Source organism: Sorex araneus, chromosome 6 (assembly GCF_027595985.1).
Source record: "Sorex araneus isolate mSorAra2 chromosome 6, mSorAra2.pri, whole genome shotgun sequence".
Lineage (NCBI taxonomy): Eukaryota > Metazoa > Chordata > Mammalia > Eulipotyphla > Soricidae > Sorex > Sorex araneus.
Window position 1 is genome coordinate 105,095,176 of NC_073307.1, and position 26,986 is coordinate 105,122,161.

The 26,986-nt window shown below is 37.1% G+C and overlaps 1 protein-coding gene across 1 annotated transcript; it reads right to left on the reverse strand.

The window, feature by feature from the left end:
- Window positions 1–16,146: 16,146 nt before the first annotated feature.
- On the reverse strand, window positions 16,147–17,091 carry LOC101558995 (olfactory receptor 51I2-like). Its single transcript, XM_004618252.2, has one exon. It carries the CDS (start codon window positions 17,089–17,091, stop codon window positions 16,147–16,149), a length of 945 nt encoding a protein of 314 aa, XP_004618309.2.
- Between the last annotated feature and the right edge of the window lie 9,895 nt (window positions 17,092–26,986).

Genomic DNA, 26,986 nt, shown 5'->3' on the forward strand with positions numbered 1-26,986 from the left:
CAGTACAAAATCCGTGTTTCTATTTTATTTTCATACAAGAAGGGATCTACTTGTTGGGGTTGTATATTTAACATTGGTAACCAGAAGCCCTTCTTCAGTATATTTTATTCTTTTAAATTTCTATTCTACTCTATTTCATACTTGATTCTTTCAGTTTTCTTCCTTCCTTATGTCCTTCCTTCCTTTCTTCCCTCCCTCCAACCTCCCTCCCTTCTTCCCTCCCTCCCTCCCTACCTACCTCCCTTCTTTCTTTCTTTCTTTCTTTCTTTTTCTTTCTTTCTTTCTTTCTTTCTTTCTTTCTTTCTTTCTTTCTTTCTTTCTTTCTTTCTTTCTTTCTTTCTTTTCTTTCTTTCTTGCTTTCTTGCTTTCTTTTTCTTTCTTTCTTTTTCCTTCCTTTTTTCTTTCTTTATCTCTCCATCTCTCTTCCACTCATTCTTTCTTTCTTGCTTTTATTGTCTCATTCTTTCTTTATTCATCTCTTTCTCTCTTTCTTTCTTTTCTTTGTTTTTGGTTGTGCTCAGGGCTAAACTAGAGCTTACCTCTAGCTTTGTGCTCAGGGATAACTCCTGGCAAGCTTGGGAGAGAATATGGGGTGCTGGGGATTGAACTCAAGTCAACCACATGCAAGACATGCATCTTAACTGATGTATTAGCTCTCCAGAACCTCTATGGGTGTAATGTTAAAACTCATTTCATGAGGCAATCAAGAAAGGGGTGTTTCTTTGTAAAAGATGATAAAATTTTGTTCTGGCATCTGCTTTTCCAATCATTTGTTGGCATTACATTATTCCATGACTTATCCATTTCCCAGAGAAAGTTTCTAAATTATCATGCTTATTTTTGTTCAATTTATGTATGCCTGAAAGGTCTTGCATTTTATTTTACATGGGTTTGTGTGGAAAGTTTCTCCATTTCCCAGAGAAAGTTTCTAAATTATCATGCTTATTTTTGTTCAATTTATTTATGCCTGAAAGGTCTTGCATTTTATTTTACATGGGTTTGTGTGGAAAGTTTCTTTTTTCCCATGGTTGCTTCTATTTAGGGATTGTGCTCCATGAAATTCCTCATACCCTTCATCTACCACTTCTTTGCTCTAATATATGCTAAATTATTTGGGGGCTGGATAGTCACTGTGTTCATAAAAATTCATATTACTGCAGATTATGAGCCACAATATTAATGGCACAGAAGTAAATTTCCCTGCCATCAATTGTGAGTGTTCTTTAACCTTCCATTTAGATGATTAACTAAATTCTTAGTGAAAAGTTAATCTTCCAGTTATAACCAAGAAATGGTGACATAAAATTATTCCCCTATGTAACTACTCACCTGTTTTTAAATTTCTAAATTTTGGGTGCTAAATGGTTTTTACTGAATTTTATGTGATGGGCATTTATATTACATTTTACAGGACTTAATAACATCCTTTGGAAATGTAAAGGTTGTCACTGCTATTAGATATTTAATTTTTAGTTTAAGTGTTAAAATATTATTATAAAAATATTATATGATACCTAACATTTCAAGCAGTGTACTCCCCAGTTATAACATGATTTATATGTATGCATTAGTGGGTTTTTTTTGGAAATTTACTTGAAAGCATGGATGTTAATAATTTGGAGACATTACTTAAGACCCTCCATTTTTCTCTGTCCGAAAGAAGTATTTTGTGGCAACATGTAGCACAATTAATTACAACTGATGACAGACTGGAGTATTAAGTATGGGTTTTACATGAATATCACGCGTAGAGTTCCATGCCTGGTGTGCTGAGCCACGTGTTGTCTAAGGCGAGATGGTGAGTCAGGTTTGGGAGAGCTCGAGGGGTTCAGGCGGCATCAGCACCATCTTGCCTCCAATAATAAGAAAATATAGACACATATAACATAAATCTTCCAAATTCTCACTAACCAGTTAAAACTAAGAAAATGTGTGTCATTCCTGCCAACTAAATGTTATGTGCAGATCTACCAGTGTAAAACAATGTATATTAGTGTACGTAATAATAAAAATCATCTCCTTGTCTCGCACACAACTGATCATGATTCGATCTCCAAGATTACAGATGATCCCCCTGGCCTTGTTAGGAATTATCTGAGTGTGTAGTCATGAGTAAGCCCTCAGCACTACCTGATATATCCTAAAAAATCAAAAGAAAACTGTCATCATGTTATGAATAGTGTTTGATGACACTTTCTAAGTTGTGCTTTGCTAGAATTCTGTTGCTGCAATAATAGCATTCTTTTCTATATTTTCTGGATTTTTCCCTTCCATGCTTTAACATGTGAGAATTCTATTGCATTCCTTTTTCTCATATTTTTTTCAGGTTTGAGAAAAGAGAATGTCAGTCATACAGGAAATCTAAATTGACAAGAAAATCTTATAGATATCATCCCAATAGCATTATGTATAAAGAAAGTTGAACTGAAGATAAATATATGAAACAACATTTAAAATATATAAATAGTTTAAAGATAAATTTGAATGACTAGAAACAAAACTTTTCTACATAGTTGATACAAATACAGATGGTAAATTTTTTCAAATATTTGGTCCAGTTCAAAGACTGGTCTGTGAACACCCTGGGACAATTAGGGAAAAGCCAAAATTAAAATTAATTCTGCTAATAGCACTAGATCACACGATGATATTTACCATCTTACATATTTTTAATTTTATTTTATTTTTATAAAGTTGTTCACAATAGTTGATTACATTTAATATTCGAACACCAATCCCACCACCATTACATCTTCTTACCACCATATTTCAGGATCTTTCCATCCTGAACCCCAAAACCGAACCGATATAATTTATTTTGTATTGCTTGTTATGAATAATCTGCTAGAAATGATAAAAAAATAATTTCTTAGCGGAAAGGCTGTGAAAGTTGTATTTCACCCAGGAGCCATTCAGTTCTTCTATAAGAGATTAGTAACATGTTGATAAAGGTTGAGCCTGTGTGCTTCGATAGATAGATAGATAGATAGATAGATAGATAGATAGATAGATAGATAGATAGATAGATGATAGATAGATAATAGATATAAATATAGATATAAACATATAGATAAATTTCCCCCTAAGACTGGATGCCATCTACTTTAAACCCCATCAAATGTGGCCTACTACTCTTGGTATATCAGTGGTGTAAAGTATGAGATGTCCAGAAGTACACTCATGAGTGGGGCTCTTCCAAGCATGTGGAGAGAGGCCATGAGCATGCCCGTGGTTGAGTTCTGGAGGTTTTCAACTGCTGGGGCTGGCTCCATTGGGGTGGGGAGGGCCTCACATGCCCCACCTCCAGGTTGCCCTAAATGAGAAAGTCTGGTCTGGGATCTGGAGGCACATTTAACTTAAATATACCACCAGCTCCGGTAGCCAAAAACCTCCAAAACTCAATCACCACCATGCTCAAGGCCATTCTCCACACACTCTAATGAGCCTCACCCCTGAATGAATCTGCTGAAACCCAGGTATGTGGGACTTGTGACTGAAAACTCCAGGATAAATGGAACTGGGAATGGGTGACCACCTGCCATCTCCCCCGATTTCTGGCAGCTTGGCAGTCACCCCTAGAAGTCACCTCTGGAGCCATACAATCTCATCAATGGCCATGATCTAGAGACTCAACAATAAATCTCTTAGATGAGAGCTATGAATGATAAACTATAAACCATCTTATATTCTTATAGAATTTTTTAAATCGAATCACCATGGCATATAGTTAAAAACAGTTGTTCATGATTGAGTTTCAGATGTGCAATGTTCCAACACCCATATTTTCATCAGCACATACTACCCACAATTAATATCCCCAGTTTCTCTCCTGTCCATTGCTGCCCTACTCCTATAGACTAACTCTATTACAGACAACTCTCTCTTTCTCTCTGTCTCTCTCTCTCTCTTTCTCCTTCCCTCTCTTCTCTCTTATTTTCCTCTTAGACACTATGACTTGCAATACCACAGTGGGTTGAAAGGGTACCACACATATCACTTTACTTCTTTCAGTACTCAGTTCTTGTCCAGAGTGATCATTTCAACCTATCATGTCATAGCGGATCCTTCTCTGTCCTAACTGCACTCCTTCCCCACCTATGGCAAGCTTCCTACCATGGACCAATACTTCTGGCCCTTGTTTATAATGTCTTTGAGCATTACTCTCATACTATGTTTTTTTAATATCTCACAAATGAGTATAATCATTTTTTGTTTCTGGCTCATTTCACTCAGCAGGGTACTCTCATGTCCATACATGTATAAGCTAATTTTATGACTTCATTTTTTGTAACAGCTGCTTAGAGTTCCTTGTATATGCAGAAAAAAAAGGAACTCTCACTCATTGCTGGTACGAATATAAATTGGTCTAGTCTTTTAGGAAAACAACAAGGAAATTCCTCAAAAAACTAGAAATTAAGCTTCCGTATGACCCAATACTATTGCTCCTGGGAATATACCCTGCGGAATCAAAAACATTGCAGAAAAGTGAGCCGCATTCCTATGTTCATTGCAACACTACTCACAATCACCAGAATCTGGAAACAACCAAAGTTCTGAGGACAGAGGTGTGAATAATGAAACTATGTTACATATACCATAAGTGTATGAAATATTGTTCTTGAATAATATTCTGAAGCAAAGATCTCCATCAAATCCTTCTTGTTTACCTAAAACTTTATTCCTATTGTTTTATTGATTTTTTTTGAAAGTGAGCAGTAATTTAGGACACTTTGAGTCAGGCTAAAGTCATATTCCTGGGATCACTCTCTGTGGAGTTTAAGGAACAATAGGGGTTGCCAGGAATGGAACCGAAGAGGGCTGCTTGCAAGGCAAACATCTAACCCATCTATCTCGTCAGCTACAATTATATTCCTTTCAACCAATTTCCCCCATTTCTTTCTCTCTCTCTCTCTAGTCACTGATAATCAATATATCACTTGGAGTCTATGAATCTATTTTATATAACTCTAAGTGAAATTATGCAGTGTTCTGTTTTTATGTGACTGCCTACTTACCAAACATAAAGTCACATAATGCCATCCAGAATGTCACATATCCTATAACTCCTTTTCTTTCAAGGGTTGGAAAATGAAACTAAGGTCTCACATATGCTAAGCAAGTGCTCTGCTATTCTTTTCTATTTTGTGGGCTATTTCTGTATTTTGGTCACTATTTCTTTTGAAGTGCAGAAACTTCTTAGTTCGATGTAGTCCCATTTGTTTATATTTGCTTCTACTTGCATGTCAGTGCTGTTTCATTTTTAAAGATGCTTTTAGTTTCAATGTCATGTAAGGTTCTGCCTACATTTTCATCCATGTACTTATAGATTCATGTCTGATATTGAGGTCTTTAATCCAGTTTGATCTGACTTTTGTGCCTGGCATTAGACAGAGGTTACAGTTCATATTTTTGCAGGTAACTATCTAGTTTTCCCAGCACCACTTGTTGAAGAGGCTTTTCTTGTTCAACTTTGCATTTATTGCTCCTTTGTCAAAGATTAAGTAGCCATATACTTGGGGTCTGTGACAGGATATTCCACTCTGTTCCATTGGTCTGCAGGGCTGTTTCTAGCTCAATACCATGTTGTTTTAATTACTACTGCTTTGTAGTAGAGTTTGAAGTTGGGGAAGGTGACGCCACCCATCTTCTTTTTCCCAAGGATTGCTTTAGCTATGCATGGGGGTTTTTTGTTCCATAGGAATTTCAGGAGTGTTTTGTCTATTTCTTTGAAAAATGTCATGGGTATCCTGATAGGAACACCATTAAATTTTTATAGTGCTTTGGGCAGTATTGCCATTTTGATAATGCTAATTCTCCCTATTGATGAGCAGGGAATGTGTCTCTAGTTCCTAGTGTCCTCCTTTATTTCTTGAAGTAGTGTTTTGTAATTTTCCTTGTATAGGTTCTTTACCTCCCTGATTAAGCTGATTCCAAGGCACTTGGTTTTCTGAGGTACTATTGTGAACAGGATTTTTTTAATGTCTCTTTTATCTCTTTCATTATTTGTACATAAGAAAGCCATGGACTTTTGGGTATTGATTTTGTAGTCTGCCACTTTACTATATCCACCTATTGTTTCTAGGAACTTTTCTGTAGAGTCTTTAGGGATTTCCAAGTATAGTATCATATCATCTGCAAATAGTGATAGCAAATACAGATAGGAAAGGAAGAGGTCAACTTCCTTTCCTATCTCTATGGCCTTGATATCGTTTTCTTGTCTAACTGCTATGACCAGGACTTTCAGTAATATATTGAATAGGAGTGGAGAAAGCAGGCAACCCTGTTTTGTTCCCTATCTTAGAGAAAGGGATTTTAGTTTTTCCCCATTGAGAATTAAACTTGCTGTGGGCTTGTGGTAGATGGCTTTGAGTATATTGAGGAAAGTTCCTTCGATGCCCTCTTTGCTGAGAGTTTAATCATCATAAATGGGTGCTGGATCTTGTCAAATGCTTTCTCTGCATCTATTGATATGATCATATGGGTTTTATTATTTCTTTTACTGATATGATGACTTATGTTGATTAACTTACAAATGTCAAACAGTCCTTGCATCCCTGAGATGAATTATCTCTAGTCTTTCATCTCCTTTTGTTTCTCAAGCAGTGTTTGAACTGCTATAAGCTTTCTTCTTAGGATACATTCCTTTTCTATTCTGTATTCTTATGATCCATTTAGACTGGAGCAAGAGAACAGTGGGTATGGTGTTTGCCTTCCACGCGGCCAACCCAGGTTTGATTCCTCCACCCTGGCAAGCTACCGAGAGTTTCTCGCCCCCAGAGCAGAGACTGGCAAGCTACCCGTGGCGTATCCAATATGACAAAAACAGTAACAAGTCTCACAATATAAATGTTACTGGTGCCCACTTGAGCAAATCGATGAGCAACAGTACAACAATGCTACTGTGCTACAGTCCCAATCCTATTATAAGTTAATTAAACAACTTGGTTTTTTTTTTCAGGTTTAAATGCTAGACCCTCTCTGCCTCTAATGGATAATTTCCTGACACTGAGTGTAATTACCCACAATTGGGAAATTTGTTTTGTGTGATGCTTGTTAAATGTTCTTTTTCTCTCATAAGTGCAAAATTACATCATTGAGCACAAAGATTTGCAATTAGGATAATATTTACTTGCAGAAATATAAGTTTAAATAAAGTTTCAGGAGCTATTGCTATAGAATGGAGATACTAGCCAATAACATTGAATTTGAAGCAGCAGTGAAGACAATACAAATAAATCCTATATATGGTAAAGAGCTGCTACTGATTCTACACAATGACACTTAGTCAGGAATTTAGAGAAAAGGGGCCTAAGGAGATGCCTGTGTCATCTACTGATAAGGACCCACCTTGAGTCTTATTCTACTCTATCACATATTTCACCAAAAATAAAGTTCAAAAATTTTCTTACCTTAAAACATACTATTACATAATAAATTAAAATTTACTTCCTGATACCTATATTAACTAGAGATAATAGAGTGCAACTGAGTCTTCATCTTTGTTCCTTAATTTTTCTGCTTTCTTTTTTTTTTTTGCTTTTTGGGTCACACCCGGCAATGCACAGGGGTTACTCTTGACTCTGCACTCAGGAATTACCCCTAGCGTTGTTCAAGGGACCATATGGGATGCTGGGAATCAAACCCCGGTTGACTGCATGCAAGGCAAACGCCATACCCACTGTGCTATCTCTCCAGCCCTGTCCCTTAAGTTTTTTCAGTGTTCAAGCCCAAGCAAAAGTGAAGAATGAGGATGAATATTAAAGTATTAGAAAGTATTTACGGACAGAGGAAAGGACATAAAATGAAATAGCGGCCTAAAAACACAGATAATATGAAAATGGGAAGAATTAGGGGAGGAAAAGAGACAAGGCCAGAAATTACTTTAGGAAGATCGTAACTAGAACATTGAACATAGAAAAAATATAAGAGAAATAAGTAGAGCAAGAACAACTGAAAGATGATGTTCCAGCTTGTCCCCAGGGCCTCAAGAAGCAATAGGCCATTTTTCTTAGGTTAGGACAAGTCTTAGGTTAGGCAGAGAGTCTCTTTCCCATGCACCTGGCTGTCTTCCCGGGGCCTCCTGGAAGGGGATGGGCTCCAGCTTCCCTTCCCACCCCAAGCAGAGCTCCTGGCGGCTGAAGCCCTCTGGGGCCTAGCCACAGCCATGCTCAAGGCGCCTCTCCACATGTTCGGACGAGCCTCACGCATGAAGGAGCCGGCAAAGGAACCCAGGTGTGTGGGACCTGGGATTGAGACCTCCAAGGCTGCTTGGATCTGGACTGGGCCCCATCCGCCCAGATTTCCCATCTCCCAGTAGCTAGGCGGTCACACCCAGGGACTGCCCGTGGCGCCATGTAATTCTGTCAATGGCAGCATCCAGAGACTTAAAAGCCAGCTCCCAGAACCGTGCGGCCGAGATATCTTATAGCCTACTTCTCCCTCTGGGATAACCTGGCAGACTACTGGGAGTTTCCTGCTCACCTGGGAGAGCCTCGCTAAGTCCCCATGGTGTATTAACATGCCAAAACCACTAACAAGCTGGGTCTCATTGCTCTGACCCTAAAAGAGCCTCCAGTATGGCATCATTGGAAGGACTGTGGTGGTCAATGTGGAGGTCTCGTTCTATTCAGCAGGGAGAACCCTTCATGGGGCTGAGGAGGGGACGCAGCTGAGGAGGGAGAAAAGGCGTTTATTCTATGGCAGTTACAGTATTTATACCTCCCTGCTGGGAGGAGGTGGTATAGAATGCATGTTGGGACCCCCAATAGAAATGCAGTGTGTCGCATGGGCGTTAGCTAGTGATAAACAAATGGTGATAGGATAAGATCAAGTAAGGAAAAATAGCTTCCTACAAGGATGAGTAGAAAGAGGGTTCTAAAATCTCAGGGCTTGGACGAATGGAGATGTTACTGAGACCGCTCGAAAAATTCGACAATCAACGGGATGAAGATGATGTTAATGATGATGATGCCAAGATTACGGAAGACCCTACACCTACGACCGTGCATAGGTGCTCTCTCTTAGGGTCTAGCAGTAGATAAGCCATGGGAAGGAATAAAATCACACTGTAAAACTCTTTAGAAATAAGCTCTCATGAAAATATCTTGTGAAAATTATGTGCTGTCTTCCTACGAGTGATTCAGATATTTTTGCAAAGGTAAGACAACAATTCCTCTCCCCCAGTTAAGCAGAACTGACTGTTACCATACCTGGTCTTCTTGATTCCTTAAGTGTCTCTAGGATAACTCTTAAGAGATATATGACTTCAAAGGGAATGTAAAGGTATGGTCCCCTGAGCATGGCCAGGAGTAATCACTAAGGTAAAGGATAGTAAATGATAAGCCACAAATTTAGATCATTCATCCTAAGCCCAGTGGCAGGATTTCTTTACTCAATCCAAGTCTACACCTTTGGATCCTCTTTATAGAGGAATTCCAGGAACTAAATGTTTCTGAGAATTAGAGTCATTGGGTATATAAATACAATACTATTTTATTTATTTGGAAGGTCACCCAAGGAGGTGCTTAGTCAATAGACAGAGGTTTCCACTTGAGGGTATAAGGGTTCTATCTCTTTCGTTCCATGTACCTGGAAGCACTCACTGAAAATATTGCTCTCATCCTGATCATTGGGATGCTGTGAATCGAACCCAGGTCATTGGCATGCAAGGCAAAATCAATACAATTGTAAATGACCAAAAATTAATTAATCTATCTTGTTTCCAAATATACACATTTATTAACTTTGCATCCTCTTGGCCTCGACTTTTTCTGTTTTTAACACAATAATGTTTTGAACACCTGGTATAAAATGTTGAACCAGGAGTCAGTCACTAATAAGTGGGGAAAAACAAGTTAGCATGTCTTTTGGAGAGAGTGAAAGAGAGAGTTAAAGAGAGAGAGATACAGAGAAAGAGAGAGAGAGAGATCTGAAGGCTGTTGGTCAATAGCCAGAGGCAGAATTTTTTAAAAAATTTTTTATTGAGTCACCATGTGGAAAGTTACAAAGTTTTCAGGTTTAAATCTCAGTTATACAATGCTCTAACACCCATCCCTTCACCCGTGCATGTATTCCACCACCAAAAATCAAAGTATAGCCCCACCCCATCCCCCCACACCCTATCCCCCCTACCCTTAACCCCCTCCCCCGTGTAACTAATAAATTTCACTTTACTTTCACTTTGATTGCATTCAATATTTCAACAAAACTCACTATTATTGTTTGGAGAGTCTCCCCCCTAAAGTCAGACCTGCTGAAAAGGAAGCATTTGATAATTTGTTTTCCATTGCTGAGAATGAAGAGGTATAAGGTCAAGTGACCGCACTTAGCGGCCTCACAGTTTGGGGTTTCTGTATTTTAGTATTTTAGTAACTAAGTCCAGAGAAATATCTGTCAGAAATTGCATCACTGCCAACTTGTACTTCTCAGTTATATTATATTCAACATATGAATGCAACCTTTCTATGTCTATCTCTTTCTTTCTGACTCATTTCACTCAACATGATACTTTCCATGTAGATCCATTTATATGCAAAGTTCATGACTTCATGTTTTCTGACAGCTACATAGTATTCCATTGTGTAGATGTACCAGAGTTTCTTTAACCAGTCATCTGTTTTGGGGCACTCTGGTTTTTTCCAGATTCTGGCTATTGTAAACAATGCTGCAATGAACATAGAAATGCAGATGCCATCTCTACTATACCTTTTTGCAGAGGCAGAAATTTTTATTTTCAGAGATATTAGTGGAAGCAGACTACCATTATCAAACTTAGCAAAACATCTAAATGACTGAACCTATTCTCACTACCCGTCATCTCACTAACACTTTAAATCCTACTTATGCCCCAGATTGAAAGTAAGAGACATTTTTAGGGCAATAAATGTACAGTCTTCTCAGGTAGCTATTACCAGCACCTGGATTAGTCAGTTTTCTTTAACCACCATATCACCAACTCTGAGTATCAACCCTTTTGAGCAGTGAATAACCAGTTTTAAATCAGATAACAATTGGACTGAAAACTAGGGCAGAAGTAAATATAATTCTGGTGTCAAACTATTTTATTGCCTTTAGTTTATTTGCTTATAAAATATTGTGGTTAATTCATTTTTATTAACTCAGTAATATTTATTGAAACCCATAATGTTGCAGCAAAATTTTGGGTTTAAGAATTTAGCATCTATGAAAGTTAGTCACTAAGGTTCAGAGAGAATCCTACCCAATGATAGATGATTAAAAATATATGCCAAGGCACCTTTGGATATGTTTGCTAACTATATATTTCTTTTAAATACTTCCAAAATTCTTATATTTTAAGTAAATGCAATTTAAATTTTCAAGTATTTATGGAAGTGTAAACACTTAAATGAACTTGCAAGGAAGAACAAAGACAAAATTCAAAGCTGTGTATTTAGAAAAATATATTTCATGATGGAAAAAATGAATTTTGTTGGTGACAGACTATTTTCACAACAAAAGACTAAGTAACAGTGGATTAGAGTCGACTTCATTATCATTAGTCTTGACAAAACCCAATACCCCTGACTGAGGCAACTTCTTTTTTTTTCATTTCTTTCATTTTTCTTTTGGCGGGGGTCATACCTGCCTATGTTCAGGGCTTACTCTTAATTCTGCTCTCAAGTGTTGCTCCTGTGGTGCATGAAGGACCTTATAGGGTGCTGGGCATTAAATCCAGATGAGCCAAACATAAGGCAAGTGCCTTACCTACTGTACTTTCTCTCCGGTTACATATTTGACATGGCATTATAAAACAGAAAATTATTTTAGGACAAAATTATGATTCATAACTCAATAAACAAAATTTCATGATTCAATGTAGAAGAGGCAAGAAAAAGAAATACAAAACAAAAAATGTTGCTAAACAAACACATTAAAAATTCCATAAAGTGTGTTATAAACATTTAACCTGAAAATATTCCAGTGTAAATTATTCAACAAAGTATTGGTTTTATTCAATAAGAGGTGGCAATTCATGTTTAGAATTCAAATATTTACAAAACATTTTTTACAAAAAATCTAAAGAAATATTGTTTTTTCAATATGGACGATTCTCAAAAAATTAAAAATTGAGGACCCATTTGACCCATCAATACCACTCCTGGGAATATATCCTGGAGAGGCAAAAAGGCATAGTAGAAATGATATCTGCATTTTTTATGTTCACTGCACCACTGTTTACAATAACCAAAATCTGGAAAAAAAAAAAAACTCGAGTGCCCGAAAACAGATGACTTTGGTACATCTACACATGGAATACTATGCAACTCTTAGAAATGATGAAGTCATGAAATTTACATATGAGTGGATCAACATGGAAAGTATCATGTTAAAATGAAATGTGTCAGAAAGGGAGGGACAGACATAGAAAGATGGCACTCATCTGTGGAATATAAAGTAACAGAGTAGGAGACTAACACCCAGGAATAGTAGAGATAAGGACCAGGAGGTTTGCTCCATGGCTTGGAAACTGGCCTCACATGCTGGGTGGAAAAGGCAGCTGAGATAGAGAAGAGAACACCAAATAGAGGATGTTGGGAGGACCCATTCTGGTTGAAAGATGCGTGCCAAAAGTAGACCATAAACCGAACATGAAGGCCACTCAATATCTCTATTGCAAACTACAACACCCAAAAGGAGAGAGAGCAAAGGGGAATGCCCTGCCAAAGAGGCAGGGTGGGGTTATGAGGGATGGGGTGGGGGTGGTGGGAGAGATACTGGAAACATTGGTGGAGGAGAATGGACACTGGTGGAGGGATGGGTAAACGATCACTGTATGACTGAAATGCAAACACAAAAGTTCATAAGTTTGTAACTGTACATCACCATGATTCATTAATAAATTTTTTTTAAAAAAATAAGAAAGTAATTATTGATAGAAAAAAAAGAAATTGTTTTGGATATTAGGGGAAAAGATATGAGGCGTGAGAACTTGATAAGCAAATCAAACAATTGAGCACTACTTTGAAATATATCCTATTTATTTATAATATAATTCATTAAAGAAACTTCTTAGTTTTAAATCTGAACAAAACATTAATAGGTTTATAAATTATATAGATATCATTCTCTGACTCATTTTCCCAGCTTGTTCCTATATAATTTACCTTAAGAAGAAAAGTTGCAAGTCTTAATAGGGAATTAGTTTATATTTATTAGGCAATAATAAGTTTATACACATATAATGGATTGCTATATACATTATGAAAATAAGATTTTTTGGGTTTCTGCATCCTCAACAAATTTTTCTAAAATCTAAAATGTCAATACAAACCGGTTTGTGTATTTATGATTGTGTACAGCCCATTTTTGTCACAGAGAGCCATTAACAAACTGAGATCTAAAAACTGAATATCTCTGTTATACTAGAAGAAATTTCTATCACAATTTTGTGTAGTGATCCCTTATTTAGACAGAACTGAATTTAGCACATCTGTATTAAACTGGAAGATAGAATCTTTTAATGCCACATGCTCTTTGCGATCACGAACCAAACTTAATCTAGCTCAGCATTCTATTACCTAGCACAGAGCTATGCCCAAGTCCATGATTACCAAATAAATAAATAGGGGTCATTGAATAGAATAATGATTGGAATGCTTTTAGTGTTATGATAGCACTCAACTTCCTATGTTTTGCATTATATTATGACTTCTCAATTCTATAGTTGATATTTCAATTTTGTAAAAGATTTTTAATATTTTTCAAATGCTCATAATAAATTTGTTTCTATTATTTAAATATATAGATATATTAGAATGTATATCTTTTAAAGGAGGGACTTGATTAGTATTGTAACCATAAGTCTAAGGACATATGGTTGACACATCTTTTATTAAGGTTTATTAAGATATATTTTATTTGTGTTTGTGACTATCTCCAAAGTTTGCTTATATTTAATTTTTTGTCCTCATCTATGGAAAGATGATTTTCTCGGGTGGACTGAGAGGATAGCAAGGTTGCTCCCTCCAGAATCATATGTAGGATCCCCTCTATCATGCAAACTGCTCAATGAAAATATTTCTCACTCAAGTAATCTCTGTTTTATGTGGTTCTCACAGGATGTTTTTATATCCTTTCCAGGATAACTTATGTTTCTGAGATTCTCAAACACTTGGGAACACAAGAGTAGTACTTGTTGCTCTCGAGTCTGTAAAGACAGAACTTGAAAGTGTTATTCCAAGTTTACAAGTCAATTTGAAAAGCATTTTCATGTGTGTCTGCTTAAAGTTATATTCTATTATTTGAGGATTGTAACTTTTATCCACTTCTTGGAGTAAAAGTTTGCTATTCTTCTTTTGTGTAATATTTCCCACAAACATTTTATCTTATGAAATTCTTTTTTTCTCTCTTTATATGGCTGCAATTACCGTGTTCTTGATATTTTCTCTTACATAGTATTGTTGAAGATGTTACTTCTCTATATTGATCTCCATGTTTTGGCTTGCTTGGTGATGGCCCATGAATTTGCATTCACTCAGGGATTGGGAAAAGATGATGGTGTCACTTGGGTATTCTTTCTTTATTTCCTTTTCTTTATCTTTCTTTCTTGCTTGCTTGCTTTCTTTTTCTTCTTTATCTCTCCATCTTTCTTCCTTTCATTCTCTCTTCCTTTCTCTTTCTTACTCTCATTCTTTCTCTCTTCCTCTCTTCCTATCTTTCTTTCTTTTCTTTGTTTTTGGTTTGCTCAGGGCTAAACTAGACCTTACCTCCAGCCCTGTACTCAGGGATCACTCCTGGCAAGCTTGCGAAACCATATGGGGATTGAACCCAAGTGAGCCACATGCAAGTCATGCATCTTAACTGATGTATTATCTCTCCAGCACCTCTATGGGTGTAATTTTAAAACTCATTTCATGAGGCAATCAAGAAAGGGGTGTTTCTTTGTAAAAGATGATAAAATTTTGTTCTGGCATCTGCTTTTTCCAATCATTTGTTGGCATTACATTATTCCATGACTTATCCACTTCCCAGAGAAAGTTTCTAAATTGTCATGCTTACTTTTATTCAATTTATGTAAGCCTGAAAGGTCTTGCATTTTATTTTACATGGGTTTGTGTGGAAAGTTTCTTTTTTTCCCGTGGTTGCTTCTACTTAGGGATTGTGCTCCATGAAATTCCTGACACTCTTCATCTACCACTTCTCTGCTCTAATATGTGCTAAATTATTTGGGGCTTGATAGTCACTGTGTTCATAAAAATTCATCTTACTGCAGATTATGAGACACAATATTAATGGCACAGAAGTAAATTTCCCTGCCATCAATTGTGAGTGTCCTTTAGCCTTCCATTTAGATGATTTACTAAATTCTTAGTAAAAAGTTAATCTTCCAGTTTCAGCCAAGAAATGGAGACATAAAATAATTCCCCTATATAACTACAGACCTGTTTTTAAATATCTAAATTTTGGGTGCTAAATGTATTTTTATTGAATATTATATCATGAGCATTTGTATTACATTTTACAGGACTTAATAATATCCTTTGGAAGTGTAAAGGTTGTCACTGCTATTATATATTTAATTTTTAGTTTAAGTGATAAAATATTATTATAAAAATATTATATGATACCTAACATCTCAAGCAGTGTCCTCCCCAGTTATAACATGATTTATATGTATGCATTAGTGGTTTTTTTTTTGGAAATTTACTTGAAAGCATGGATGTTAATAATTTGGAGACATTTCTGAAGACATCCATCTTGTTCTGTCTGAAAGAAGTATTTTATGGAAACATGAGGCAAAAATAATTACAATTTATGGCAGACTTGCGTATTGAGTTATGAGTTTTACATGAATATAATTTTGGCTAGTACCCAAATCAGAGCCTCTCTGAGAGCCCGGCAAGCTACATAGAATGCCGAGCCCGCACGGCAGAGCCTGGCAAGCTACCTGTGCATGGTGGATATGCCAAAAACAGTAACAATAAGTCTCTCAATGAGAGATGTTACTGGTACCCACTGGAACAAATCGATGAGCAACAGGATGACAGTGACAGTGACAGTGACCCAAATCAGATGTCCACATAGAGAGTAATATTGGAACCCTCCACAGACAAGCATACCACACCCAAACATCACCTAAGACAACCATTTACTAGGGTACCTAGAATTTTGCAGATATCTCTGTGATCAGAATTTAGGTCCCATTAACATTTTCCGAAGCCTCTTACGAATCTCTTTAGTCTTAATAGAATAAATAATAGGGTTAAGCATTGGCGGAACAAAAAGATAAATGAGGGACATAAACTTGTGTACATATTCAGGGGCATGCTTCCCAAATCGATGAACCATGGACACACTAACCATGGGCACATAGAAGATGAGTACAGCACAGATGTGGGACACACATGTATTGAGTGTCTTTAGCCTCTCCTCCTTGGAGGCAATGGCCAGCACAGAGCGCAATATGAGTATGTAAGAAAGAAGGATTAGCACTGAGTCTACACCAAATGCAGAGATGACAATAAAAAGACCATACATACTATTGATGGTGGTATCTCCACAGGGCAAGCGAATCAGATCTGGGTGTAAGCAGTAGGAATGGATCAACACGTTTGCTTTGCAAAAAGGTAATCTCTTCAGAAGGAAAGGCAGTGGGAAAACCATGCAAAAGCTGCGGATAATGATGGATATGCCCATGTAAACCACACGGATATCGGTGAGCACTGTAGAATAACGTAGTGGGTTACAGATAGCCACATAGCGGTCAAAACTCATCGCCAGCAGGATCCCAGATTCTGTCCAGGAGAAGAAATGAATGAAGAACATCTGAGCCATACAGGCATCAAACGGAGTCTTTGGGGCGTGAAAGCACATGGCAGCCAGTACAGTAGGTAGTGTAGAAAAGGACACACCCAAGTCATTGACAGACAGCAGAGACAGGAAGTAATACATTGGCTGGTGTAAGCTCTGTTCCTCTTTTATGATGAAGAGAATGACAGTGTTTCCCACGATGGAGATCATATAAAGCAGCAACAGAAGAGCAGCTAGCCAGTACTCTAGACCCTCCAGCTCTGAGAAACCTGTTAGTGTGAAGCTGCCTGTGTTTGATACATTAGTCCAAAAACCTCCCATGATGCATCCTGAGAGTAGTGGAAATATAACGAGAATAAAGAGAAGTCAAATGAAACACATCAAGACCAGGAGCTGTCACTAGAGGTAGAGGGACAGTAATACAGATTCCATACCAAAGATTATGAAAAAGTGATGTAAGAACAGATTAGGGGATCCTTGTTCTCTCAGTACTTCTATAGCCTGACCGTTTCCACAGATACATCTTGGGCTCCTATCCTGCACAAAATCATTTTTATTCTTTGCTTTGAACATTACCCCTTCGTTTTTCTTTCTCTACATTCTTCAGAGAGTGATTAAAATGTTTCTTCAATGGAGCCAATTACTTTGCCCTTTCTTCCTTTCTTATTCACCATCTTTTCATGAACATGCACTATATGAAGTCTTTCCTTAAAAGGAAAACTTTCTTTACCTACTGATCAATGCATTCTCTCTTATGCAAGTTATGATACTTCTGTCTATATTACAAGCTGTTTCATCTTCTTGTCTGAGCTCAACCATCATCCCAGGTCCGCATTATCATTTCTATTATTTAAGTTAGAAGCTTATTAAGAAGGATATTATTTTGTTGTCTGGATCACACTGAAAACCATCAAGTTACTATCTATGGTAATTGGACTATATCTCACTCTCTCTCTTTCTTTGTATATATATATACATATTTATATTTGTATATGTATACATACACATATATGTACATGTGCATATACTTTAAACTGTGAGGAAATTTCAGTGGGAAGCCAAACTTGAAGAATGGGGATTTAGATCATTCATATTGAGTCATTACATCTTCCAACCCTCACAACACCTTCCTTATATAGAAATAATCTTAAGACCTCGTGTCACAGAAAACAGAGAACAACAAAACACCTCTTTTTCCCACATATATCTTTCGGAGAATCTCTCATTTATCTTTTTTACTAATATATTCAAATTATTTTCTACCCAACGAAGCGCATTCTTATTAGTAATCCCAAATTCATGTTTCTAGCTCAACCTTCTCTTCTAGCTACAGATCTAGTCATCAACATTGGAGTACTAGTTACAGTAACTTGTCAGTTTTGCAATCATAACTATAAGAGGTTGAACTTTTTGTTAATCACTACACTTGACTCTCTTTAATGTTTATATTCTAAATAAGGTCCATCACCATCTTTCAATACACTCAAGCCAAAATTAAAGGAAAAGAAATTTTTCACCCTTCTCCCTTTGGAGATATAATTTATCTATTATTTCTAAACTACTGTTTTAGCAACGGCTTGTCTTCATCTTAATTTAAAATGTAATTCATTCCTTGATATCATTTTATTTTGTGGAGGAGACATGGAGGAGGAAAGTTGGGCTACACCCAAATGTGCTTAGCACTTACTTCTAGCTCTCTGATCACGGAACACTCCTGCCAATGCTTGGGAACTTATATATGGTGCCAAGAATTAAATCAGTGAGAGCCACATGCAAGGCAATCACTTTCCCCACTCGACTATTTCTTCAACCTCACCCTTCAGTATCTCGCTCCAGGATTTCTCAGTACTGTCCTCAGTGTCCTTACTGATCTCCCAACTTAGTGTAATGCTCTTCTCTAATCCATTCTCCACAAAACAATCAAATTATTTCTTCAGAATAGAAGTAAAATTATGTTGCAATCCTACTAAAAATCTTCCAATAGCTATTATTCCCTTTTGAAATAACAATTCACATTAAAGATTACATGTTCTTTGTGTGTGTGTGTGTGTGTGTGTGTCTATGTTTCTTTTTGGCTCACACCTGATGATGCACAGGGGTTACTCCTGGCTCATGCACTCAGGAATCACTCCTTGTGGTGCTTAGGGGACCATACTGGATGCTGGGAATCGAACCCGGGTCAGCAGCATGCAAAGCAAATGCCCTACCTGCTGTGCTATTGCTGCAGCCCCAAAGATTACATGTTCTTATTATGAAATACAATAGCATCAGCACTACCTAGCAAGTTATCATATCCTAATTTTTCTAATTATTCATTACTTCTGTGTTTATGTTTTTATGACCCAAACATACACATTTTAATTTATAATTTTGTCACAGTTTAGAATTAGAACTAATTAGTTTTTAAATTTGTGGCTACAAAGATGTTTATGATTGGGTTTCAGTCATATAATATTCTAGCACCCAATTCTTCACAAGTGTACATTTCCCACCATTAATGCCCCCAGATTTCCTCCACCCACACCCCCTTTCTCTATGGTAAGCATCCCTCATCTCTCTCTCTTTCTTTCTCCTCCACCTCACCTTTAGGCATTATGGTCTGGAATACAGATACTGAAAGGATGTCAGGTATATATCCCTTAACCTACTTTTTAACACTCAGTTCCTATCCAAAGTGATCATTTCCAACCATTTTGGCAAGCTGCCAATCATTGTCCAGTCCTCCTGGCCCCTGTTTTCCCTGCCCTTGGATATTGATCTCATACTTTCCTTTTAATATTCCACTAATGAATGCAGTCATTCTATATCTGTCTCTCTCCTTATGACTCATTTCACTCAGCATGATACTCTTCATATCCATTCATTGAACTTATAAAATTTGCTTATAAATGGATCAATAGAACTAATTTTTATATAACTCTTTTATTATCTGAAATGCTGTTTTCACCCAGTAAGTTACTAGTTCCTACAAAATTCTCATTTCATCCTCAAATTTTACCCAAATGACTGGCCATAGATTCCAGGACTAGGTCAGAGATTGCCATTTCTTGTTCTAATCAATAAACTCAATTAAGATGAAAGTATTAATGAAAAGAGAGATAGTTCACTAAATAGGCACTTGCCTTGCACACAACTGACATCTGGCCTGGATTTGGTCCTGGTGACCCCACGTAATTCCCTGAGCACTGCCAGTAGAGATTATTTTGTATGGAGCAAGGAGGAAGATCTAAGCACAGTCAGGAGGTGTGGCACAAAACAAAATAAACAAAAAAAGAAAGATGAAAAGATTATATGCTGTTTTGAATCTATAATGAATTGAAATAATTTAACCATCCCATCTTTTTTTTTTTGCTTTTGGATCACACCCGGCGATGCACAGGGGTTACTCCTGGCTCTGCACTCAGGAATCACTCCAGAAGGTATTTCAGGGGACCATATGAGATGGTAGAATTGAACCCAGGTTAGCCTCATACAAGGCAAACACCTTCCCCACTGTTCTATGGCTCCAGCTCCAACCATCCCATCTTCTAATCACTTTTTTTTTAAAAAAAAATTGGCTTTACCATACATCAGCTATGGATTTATTTTGTCTTCTAATTCCTATCTGCACATATATAGTATACGTGCATAATAAAACATTTTAGATTCATATTCTAGAATCTTATGCAAATTGCATATGTATATTTAGTGCCTGAGGTTTTTTATAGTTCACTTTCAGTATTATCTTCCCATTTACAGTTTCCTATACAAAGACTCTCTCTTATCTATGGCCCAATACAATATTACAGTATGTAGTACACAATGTATGACACAGTGATTCATTCATAACAAAAGAAGCATTATGTGATTCCTGCCAAGACCTACCCATCAAGGAAACATAAACTCCAGCTGTAAGGATGATGGCGGGATGGTGAGATTTCAGGTATTAAGGGACATGGATAGGGAGTATGGGTTTAGGTACAGAAGCAAAGGTAAGGATTATTTCCAAACTTGGATCACAGACAGACTCTTCTCCATCAAATATATTTTGCTCTAATCTCTTAAAGATCTAGAAGTTAGAAAAGTGGGTTCCTAAAGTCTTCTGTGGAGGAAAAACCAAAGTCCCCACTTACCCTCACAAGAAAGCTCTGCTGGTTTAGAGGAGAAAGACTGGTGAAATGTCTATTGGTAAAAGACACCAAAAGGCAAGAACTCTGCACAATCTGCACAAATCTTCCTGCCAGGCTTTACCCTTCTTTATGCTAATATCTATACTGCAGCTTTTGAGAGTCCCCTGAGCTCTCCTTCTTTAGAGCCTCTGGAGTTTCGCTTCTTAAGATCCCCTGAGCTCTGCAAGTCCCGAGGCTCACTCAGAGAGGTGGCTGTGGCAGCAAGGGATCTTGAGTGGATGGCTCTGGGTCTTGGCATTTCTTTTCCTTAAAGGCAAGGCTTCAGAGAAATTAAAGAGTTGGAACCAGGTCATCCTTTATTCTTAGAAAAGGATCTGAAACCTAGAAATAAACCATTTAGTAATACAAATTCAACCCACAGAGGTGAGTTGAAACCTGCATCCTGTGATTCATTGATTCTTAAAAGTATTCCCTCTGCTAATCCTGTCACAATCCGCATGGATTTAAAGAAGCAAAATAATGTAATCACTAAAAGCTTTATTATCAGCCATTAATAAATGAAGTGATCATCCATGTTTGCTTGAAACAGCACTGTTTTTAAGCACTGAAGACCCTGTCGCTGGAGAAAATCACCCAGTTACTGAAACTGGGACAATTTGTTATTCTCTGTCCAGATTTGGATTCCAAACCTCAATCTTATTGAGCAAACAGTGTTTAATTGGTTAAGAAACTATCTTTTTTGAAATTCCTAATTTCTTATTTAAAATTAAATTCAAATTGTTTATGCTTATGTTTATAGAATGCAAATGTTTATTTGGTAGAAAACTTAATTTCTGGTCCATGTTTATAAAAGAATAATTATTACTATTAATTGCCAACTTATGTTATTTAATACAGATTACCTTATTTAATTGGAAAAAAGTCTTAATATATTTTATATTGTCTGAAATCAGCACTTTTAGATAGACTAAATAGGTTGTAGACAAACTAAACCTCCTGTTTTAAGAGACAAACTGAGAAATAAAATTCTATCAATAGTACATGAGATCTATTTGGAGATAAATAATACATATTAGTAAAAGTATTTTCTGATCCAGAAAATAACTTCACAGGACTCTGTGTGGGAATAATATTTAAATAAGGAATCTAAAATAATCTGGAAAAATACAATAGATTAAGACATAAAGAATAAAAGAGTGTCCAGGGAAAAATTGGAAAGAGCTTATATCATGTCATTTTAATTTTACCTTTTAAATATCTCCTATTTAATTGATGTTTTTCTCATGCCTAGTTACTCTCTGGGTCATGAATCAACATGTCACTGTCAGATTATTACAACCAAATTGTAGTTGATCACCCTATATCATTCAGCTCCTCTATAATTTATTTTCCAAACTGCGAAATAAGTTGCCATGGCATTGAGTTAATCACATGTTAGATGATCATTTTCAGGTTTCTTTCGACTCTTAACCCCGGTATTTTGTTTCTCTAGTCCACCTATATGGACCCAGTAATAAAATCTACATTTGTTCAATTTTTTAAGAGTCAGTGAACTACATTACTCATTTAAATCTCACAATGGTCTCATGGCACAGGTAATTTTGTTATATATCTTTTGAATATAAAATGGTCAAGGTACAATGTGTTACATAGCTCCCAAAGTCATAATAGCAGAAGTGGCAAAAATGGTATTTGGACTTAGTTACTCTATATTTATGCTGTATGTTCATTAAGTTTTGAGGTTGAGGGCTGCTCTTCCTTAGTCTCCAGATCCCTCCACTGCTTGGTAGAAGGCCCAGCACATCTCTGGTGAACAATAACCACCTTTCTGTGATTTGTATCTTGCAGAACTCCAGTTCATACCGAAACCATCAATGTTCAATATACATGGCTATTAAAAAGAGTAAAGGATAAGAATTACAAAAATTTTGTTTAAAAGAATTACACCTCCAAAAGTGGTAGCACCAACTCAAAATGCCATTAACCTTGATCTTGGGAGTCAGACTGCCTAGGTTTACCTCCTGCTTCCTCTCTTATTATGTGCTCCCAGACAAGTTACTCTATTCTGTGAAGGTTCAGTGTCTTTCTCTGCAAATTAAGACAATTCCCTTCCTCATAAGGCCTGCTGATAAGACTTAGTAATTAATTATAAATAAAATTAAATTATAATTTAGTGTAATGGGTCATCTAGAATTACCATTATTAGTATGTCTTTGTAGATGATAAAATGAGCATCAGATATTTTCACTGACCTATTAGCTCAGTTGAATGGAAATTCCAAATGGGATGGTTCCTGGCATCAAGTCACCATAAATATTTTGTCATTTTGCTTTAAACTAATTATTTGTTTACATCCTTTGAACACAGAGTAGACATTCAATATAGCATATGATTTGGTAGATTGGTGTAGGAAATCAAGTCCCCTGGGTAAAACAAATTTAGTTTAGGTTAGACAATGAAGGTTGCAAATATGTGCCCAAACAGAAAATGTTCTGCTAGAATAGATTACCTTGACCTTAATTTTATCCATTAATGATGCTAGCTGATTGCTTATCACCCAATGGCCAAATGTATGTAAATATATCAGCTTTTAGTTTTTTAAGTACCTGTAAGTTTTTTATATACATCTTACCTCTTAATCTACATGCAAATTTTTCTTAATGTACCTCTTAACATAAACAATTTGATATGTGAAACCTAAAAAACTGGGGTGGGGGTGTATACATTCTACTAAACAAATGACCAGCCCATCCCCTTGTTTGAGGCTGTTAAGGCTAGACTGCTACTTGGACAAGCAATGGCATCTGTCCTCTCTTTGTTTTAATTGACCCTGCTGAAGAGAGGTTCAAGATACCAATCCCATTGACTTTAATGTGGTAAATCACCACAGATTAGGAAGTAGGACATGAAAAATTGCTGTGTTTCAAATATGCATCAGATAAATCTTCTGGGACCTAAAGTTAGGCTCTCCATAGCCCCTTTGGGCAGCATTGTTGACTCCTTAGAGCCAGTAGCCACATGTGAAGAAAATGACTCCCCTAGGAACAGGTAGCACTTGTCCCTTGAGATGAGCCGAGAGGCACACTTGGCAAGCATTTTTGTGCAGAGTCAATAGCAACTAACATTCAGACCCCTGTTAGGAAGCTCAGATTGTGATTATTTTCCTGCATATTTCCTAGAAATCATGGTGCAATAATAAGTAACTATCACTGAATTACTGTATCACTATCATCCCATTGTTCACCAATTTGCTTGAGCGGGCAGCAGTAACGTCTCCATTCATTCCTGTAGAATGCTTGTGTAGCCCGATGGCTTATTGGGTGCTCTTTCAGGGTCAGGGGAATGAGGACCATCATTGTTACTGTTTTGGGCATATCGAGTACACCACAGGTAGCTTGCCAGCCTCTGCCATTTGGGCAGGATACTCTTGGTAGCTTGCCAGGCATCAGAGAAGGACAGAGGCTTTTGGGACGGCCTCTAATCGCCTTTACAGGTATTCCCAGTCTATTGAATGTAAGTTTTTGGTCGACTGCATGTTGTAATGATCTGCACACTGACAAACACGCACCTGACTGTGTCTCTGGGCAGCCCCTGGACATCTGCAGCCTCAGGTTGATCTCCTTGAGGTTGATGGAGTGCGCCCGGAGGTTTGCAGCTGGCAGGTCAGGACTCTATCCTGGAGGGTCTGTACTAGGTCAAACACCTGCACTGAGTCCCAGGTCACCTGGTGGTTGGCTGACAGCACCCCACAATGGATGAGCCACTGCATGCACTGCCGCCTTGGCTCTATGTCCAATGGCACTGTCACTCAGCCCCGCTGGGGGAGGCAGTGACACTGCAGCTGCTGCCACAGTTTCTTCATGCCCTGCCGACGCCATTCTGTCTGAATCTTGCAAAACAGCCGGCGATATCCAGCAGGCATCACACGTAGAGTTCCGTGCCTGGCGTGCTGAGCCACGAGCTGTCTAAGGCGAGATGGTGAGCCAGGTTTGGGAGAGCACGAGGGGTTCAGGTGACATTGGCACCCATCTTTCCTCCAATAATAAGAAAATATAGACACATATAACATAAATCTTCCAAATTCTCACTCACCAGCCAAAACTAAGAAAATGTGTGTCATTCCTGCCAACTAAATGATATGTGCAGATCTACCAGTGTAAAACAATGTACATTAGTGTGCTTAATAATAAAAACCATCTGCTTGCCTTGCACACAACTGATCATGGTTCGATATCCAAGATTACAGATGATCCCCCTGGCCATGCCAGGAGTTATCTGAGTGGGTAGGCCCAAATAAGTCTTCAGCACTACCTTAGCACTAAATTTAAAGAAATTTATCTTTAACCACTTTATATACTTTAAATGTTGTTTCATATATTTATTTTATTTATATTTGGTTTGGACCATATCTGGCTGTGCTCAGGCCATACTCCTGACTCTGTGCTCAGGGATCATTCCTAGCAATGCCAAGGAAGGCCATCAGTGATGCTAAGGATTGATGCACTACACTCTGTCTCTAGCCCTATAGTTTCTAATTAAAATATTACTGAGAATTAATTTTAAAGGTTGTTCATGTAGACGTTTATTCGCTGTATCACTGTATCACTGTCATACCATTGATCATGAATTTGCTCAAGTGAGCAACAGTAATGTCTCCATTTGTCCTAGCCCTGAGATTTTAGCAGCCTCTCTTTACTCGTTCTTCCCAGCATTGCCGCATAGGAGCCTCTTTCAGGGTCAGGGAAATGAGACCCATCATTGTTACTGTATTTGGCATAGACATTTATTAGTTAAAATGTTGGCTATTTGTGAGAATATACTACTTCTGTATCACTACATGATGTCTCGCAAATTTTCTCAGTAATTTTTTCAGTAATCTTTCCATTAGAGCTTCATGTTTTCTTGATGCACCAATTCTGTCATTTGCAAATATTGACATTGTGGTTGTAGTCATTTATTTAACTCATATGTTTTGTTTTCTTTTGCTTGGTGTATCCAAAGATCTGGGAGATTCACTGGAAATTCTAGACTAAGCAGGCCTGCAGTGCAATATCAGGGCCTAATGATTAGGTGTATTTCTACTTTCAATGTTTTTCTACTTTTTTTACTCCAAGTTCATCTTGTTAATATAAATATCTACAAAATATGCTCACATATTTAGCATAAAGTTTACTTTATGTTATCTATTAGGTAATGTAATGAAATTTGCATAAAATTACATTTATTTCATCTTAAAACTTAGGTAAATGGCTGGAATATAGCACAAGAGTTAGAGCATATGCCTGGCATAACCCAACCTGGGCTCAATCTCTGGTACTATGTGGTCTCCTGAGCATTGTAGGACATTAACACTGGGGGCACTCAGATCTGCTAGCATGACCCCAGTAGTCCATAGCACTGAAAAATCTCAGCAGTACAAAATCCTTGACCCCCAACGCAGAACCAAAGGCCTAGTCTCACCAGAATTTAAACTGCACATCCTAGCATTGCTTGAAAGACTCCAAATAATAAAAATAAATACTTAAAAGTTTGATAAACAGTGTGTTATAGTAAACAAATATTTATATGTGTAACTTTAGCTCATAACATATCTATTGCTCTATGTACATAGTGTTACATATATTCATGAATATTTTATTTGAACTGTATAATTGACATTTGAAGAATTATATATGATGGAACAGGGAGGTAGATCAAAGATTAGGTCAAATGTTTTGCATGAAACTGATCTCATTTGGATGAATCTCGAGCACCATCTGGTACCCTGAAAGGAACCCAGTGGCCTGGTATTGGCTAATAAGAAGAACTCCCACAAACACCACATCCTAACATCTAGAATTCAAATATTTGGTCCAGTTCAAAGACTAGTCTGTGAAAATCCTGAGAAAATTAAGGAAAAGCCAAAATTCCAATTAATTCTGGTAATAGCACTGGATAACAAGGTATTATTTACCATCTTAAATTTCTTAATTTAATTTTATTTTAAAAAGATGTTTACAATATTTGATTACATTTAATATTTGAACACCAATACAAGCACTATTACACATTCTTACCAATATATTTCGAGTCTTTCCATCCTGAACCCCAAACCTGCCCCAAAACAG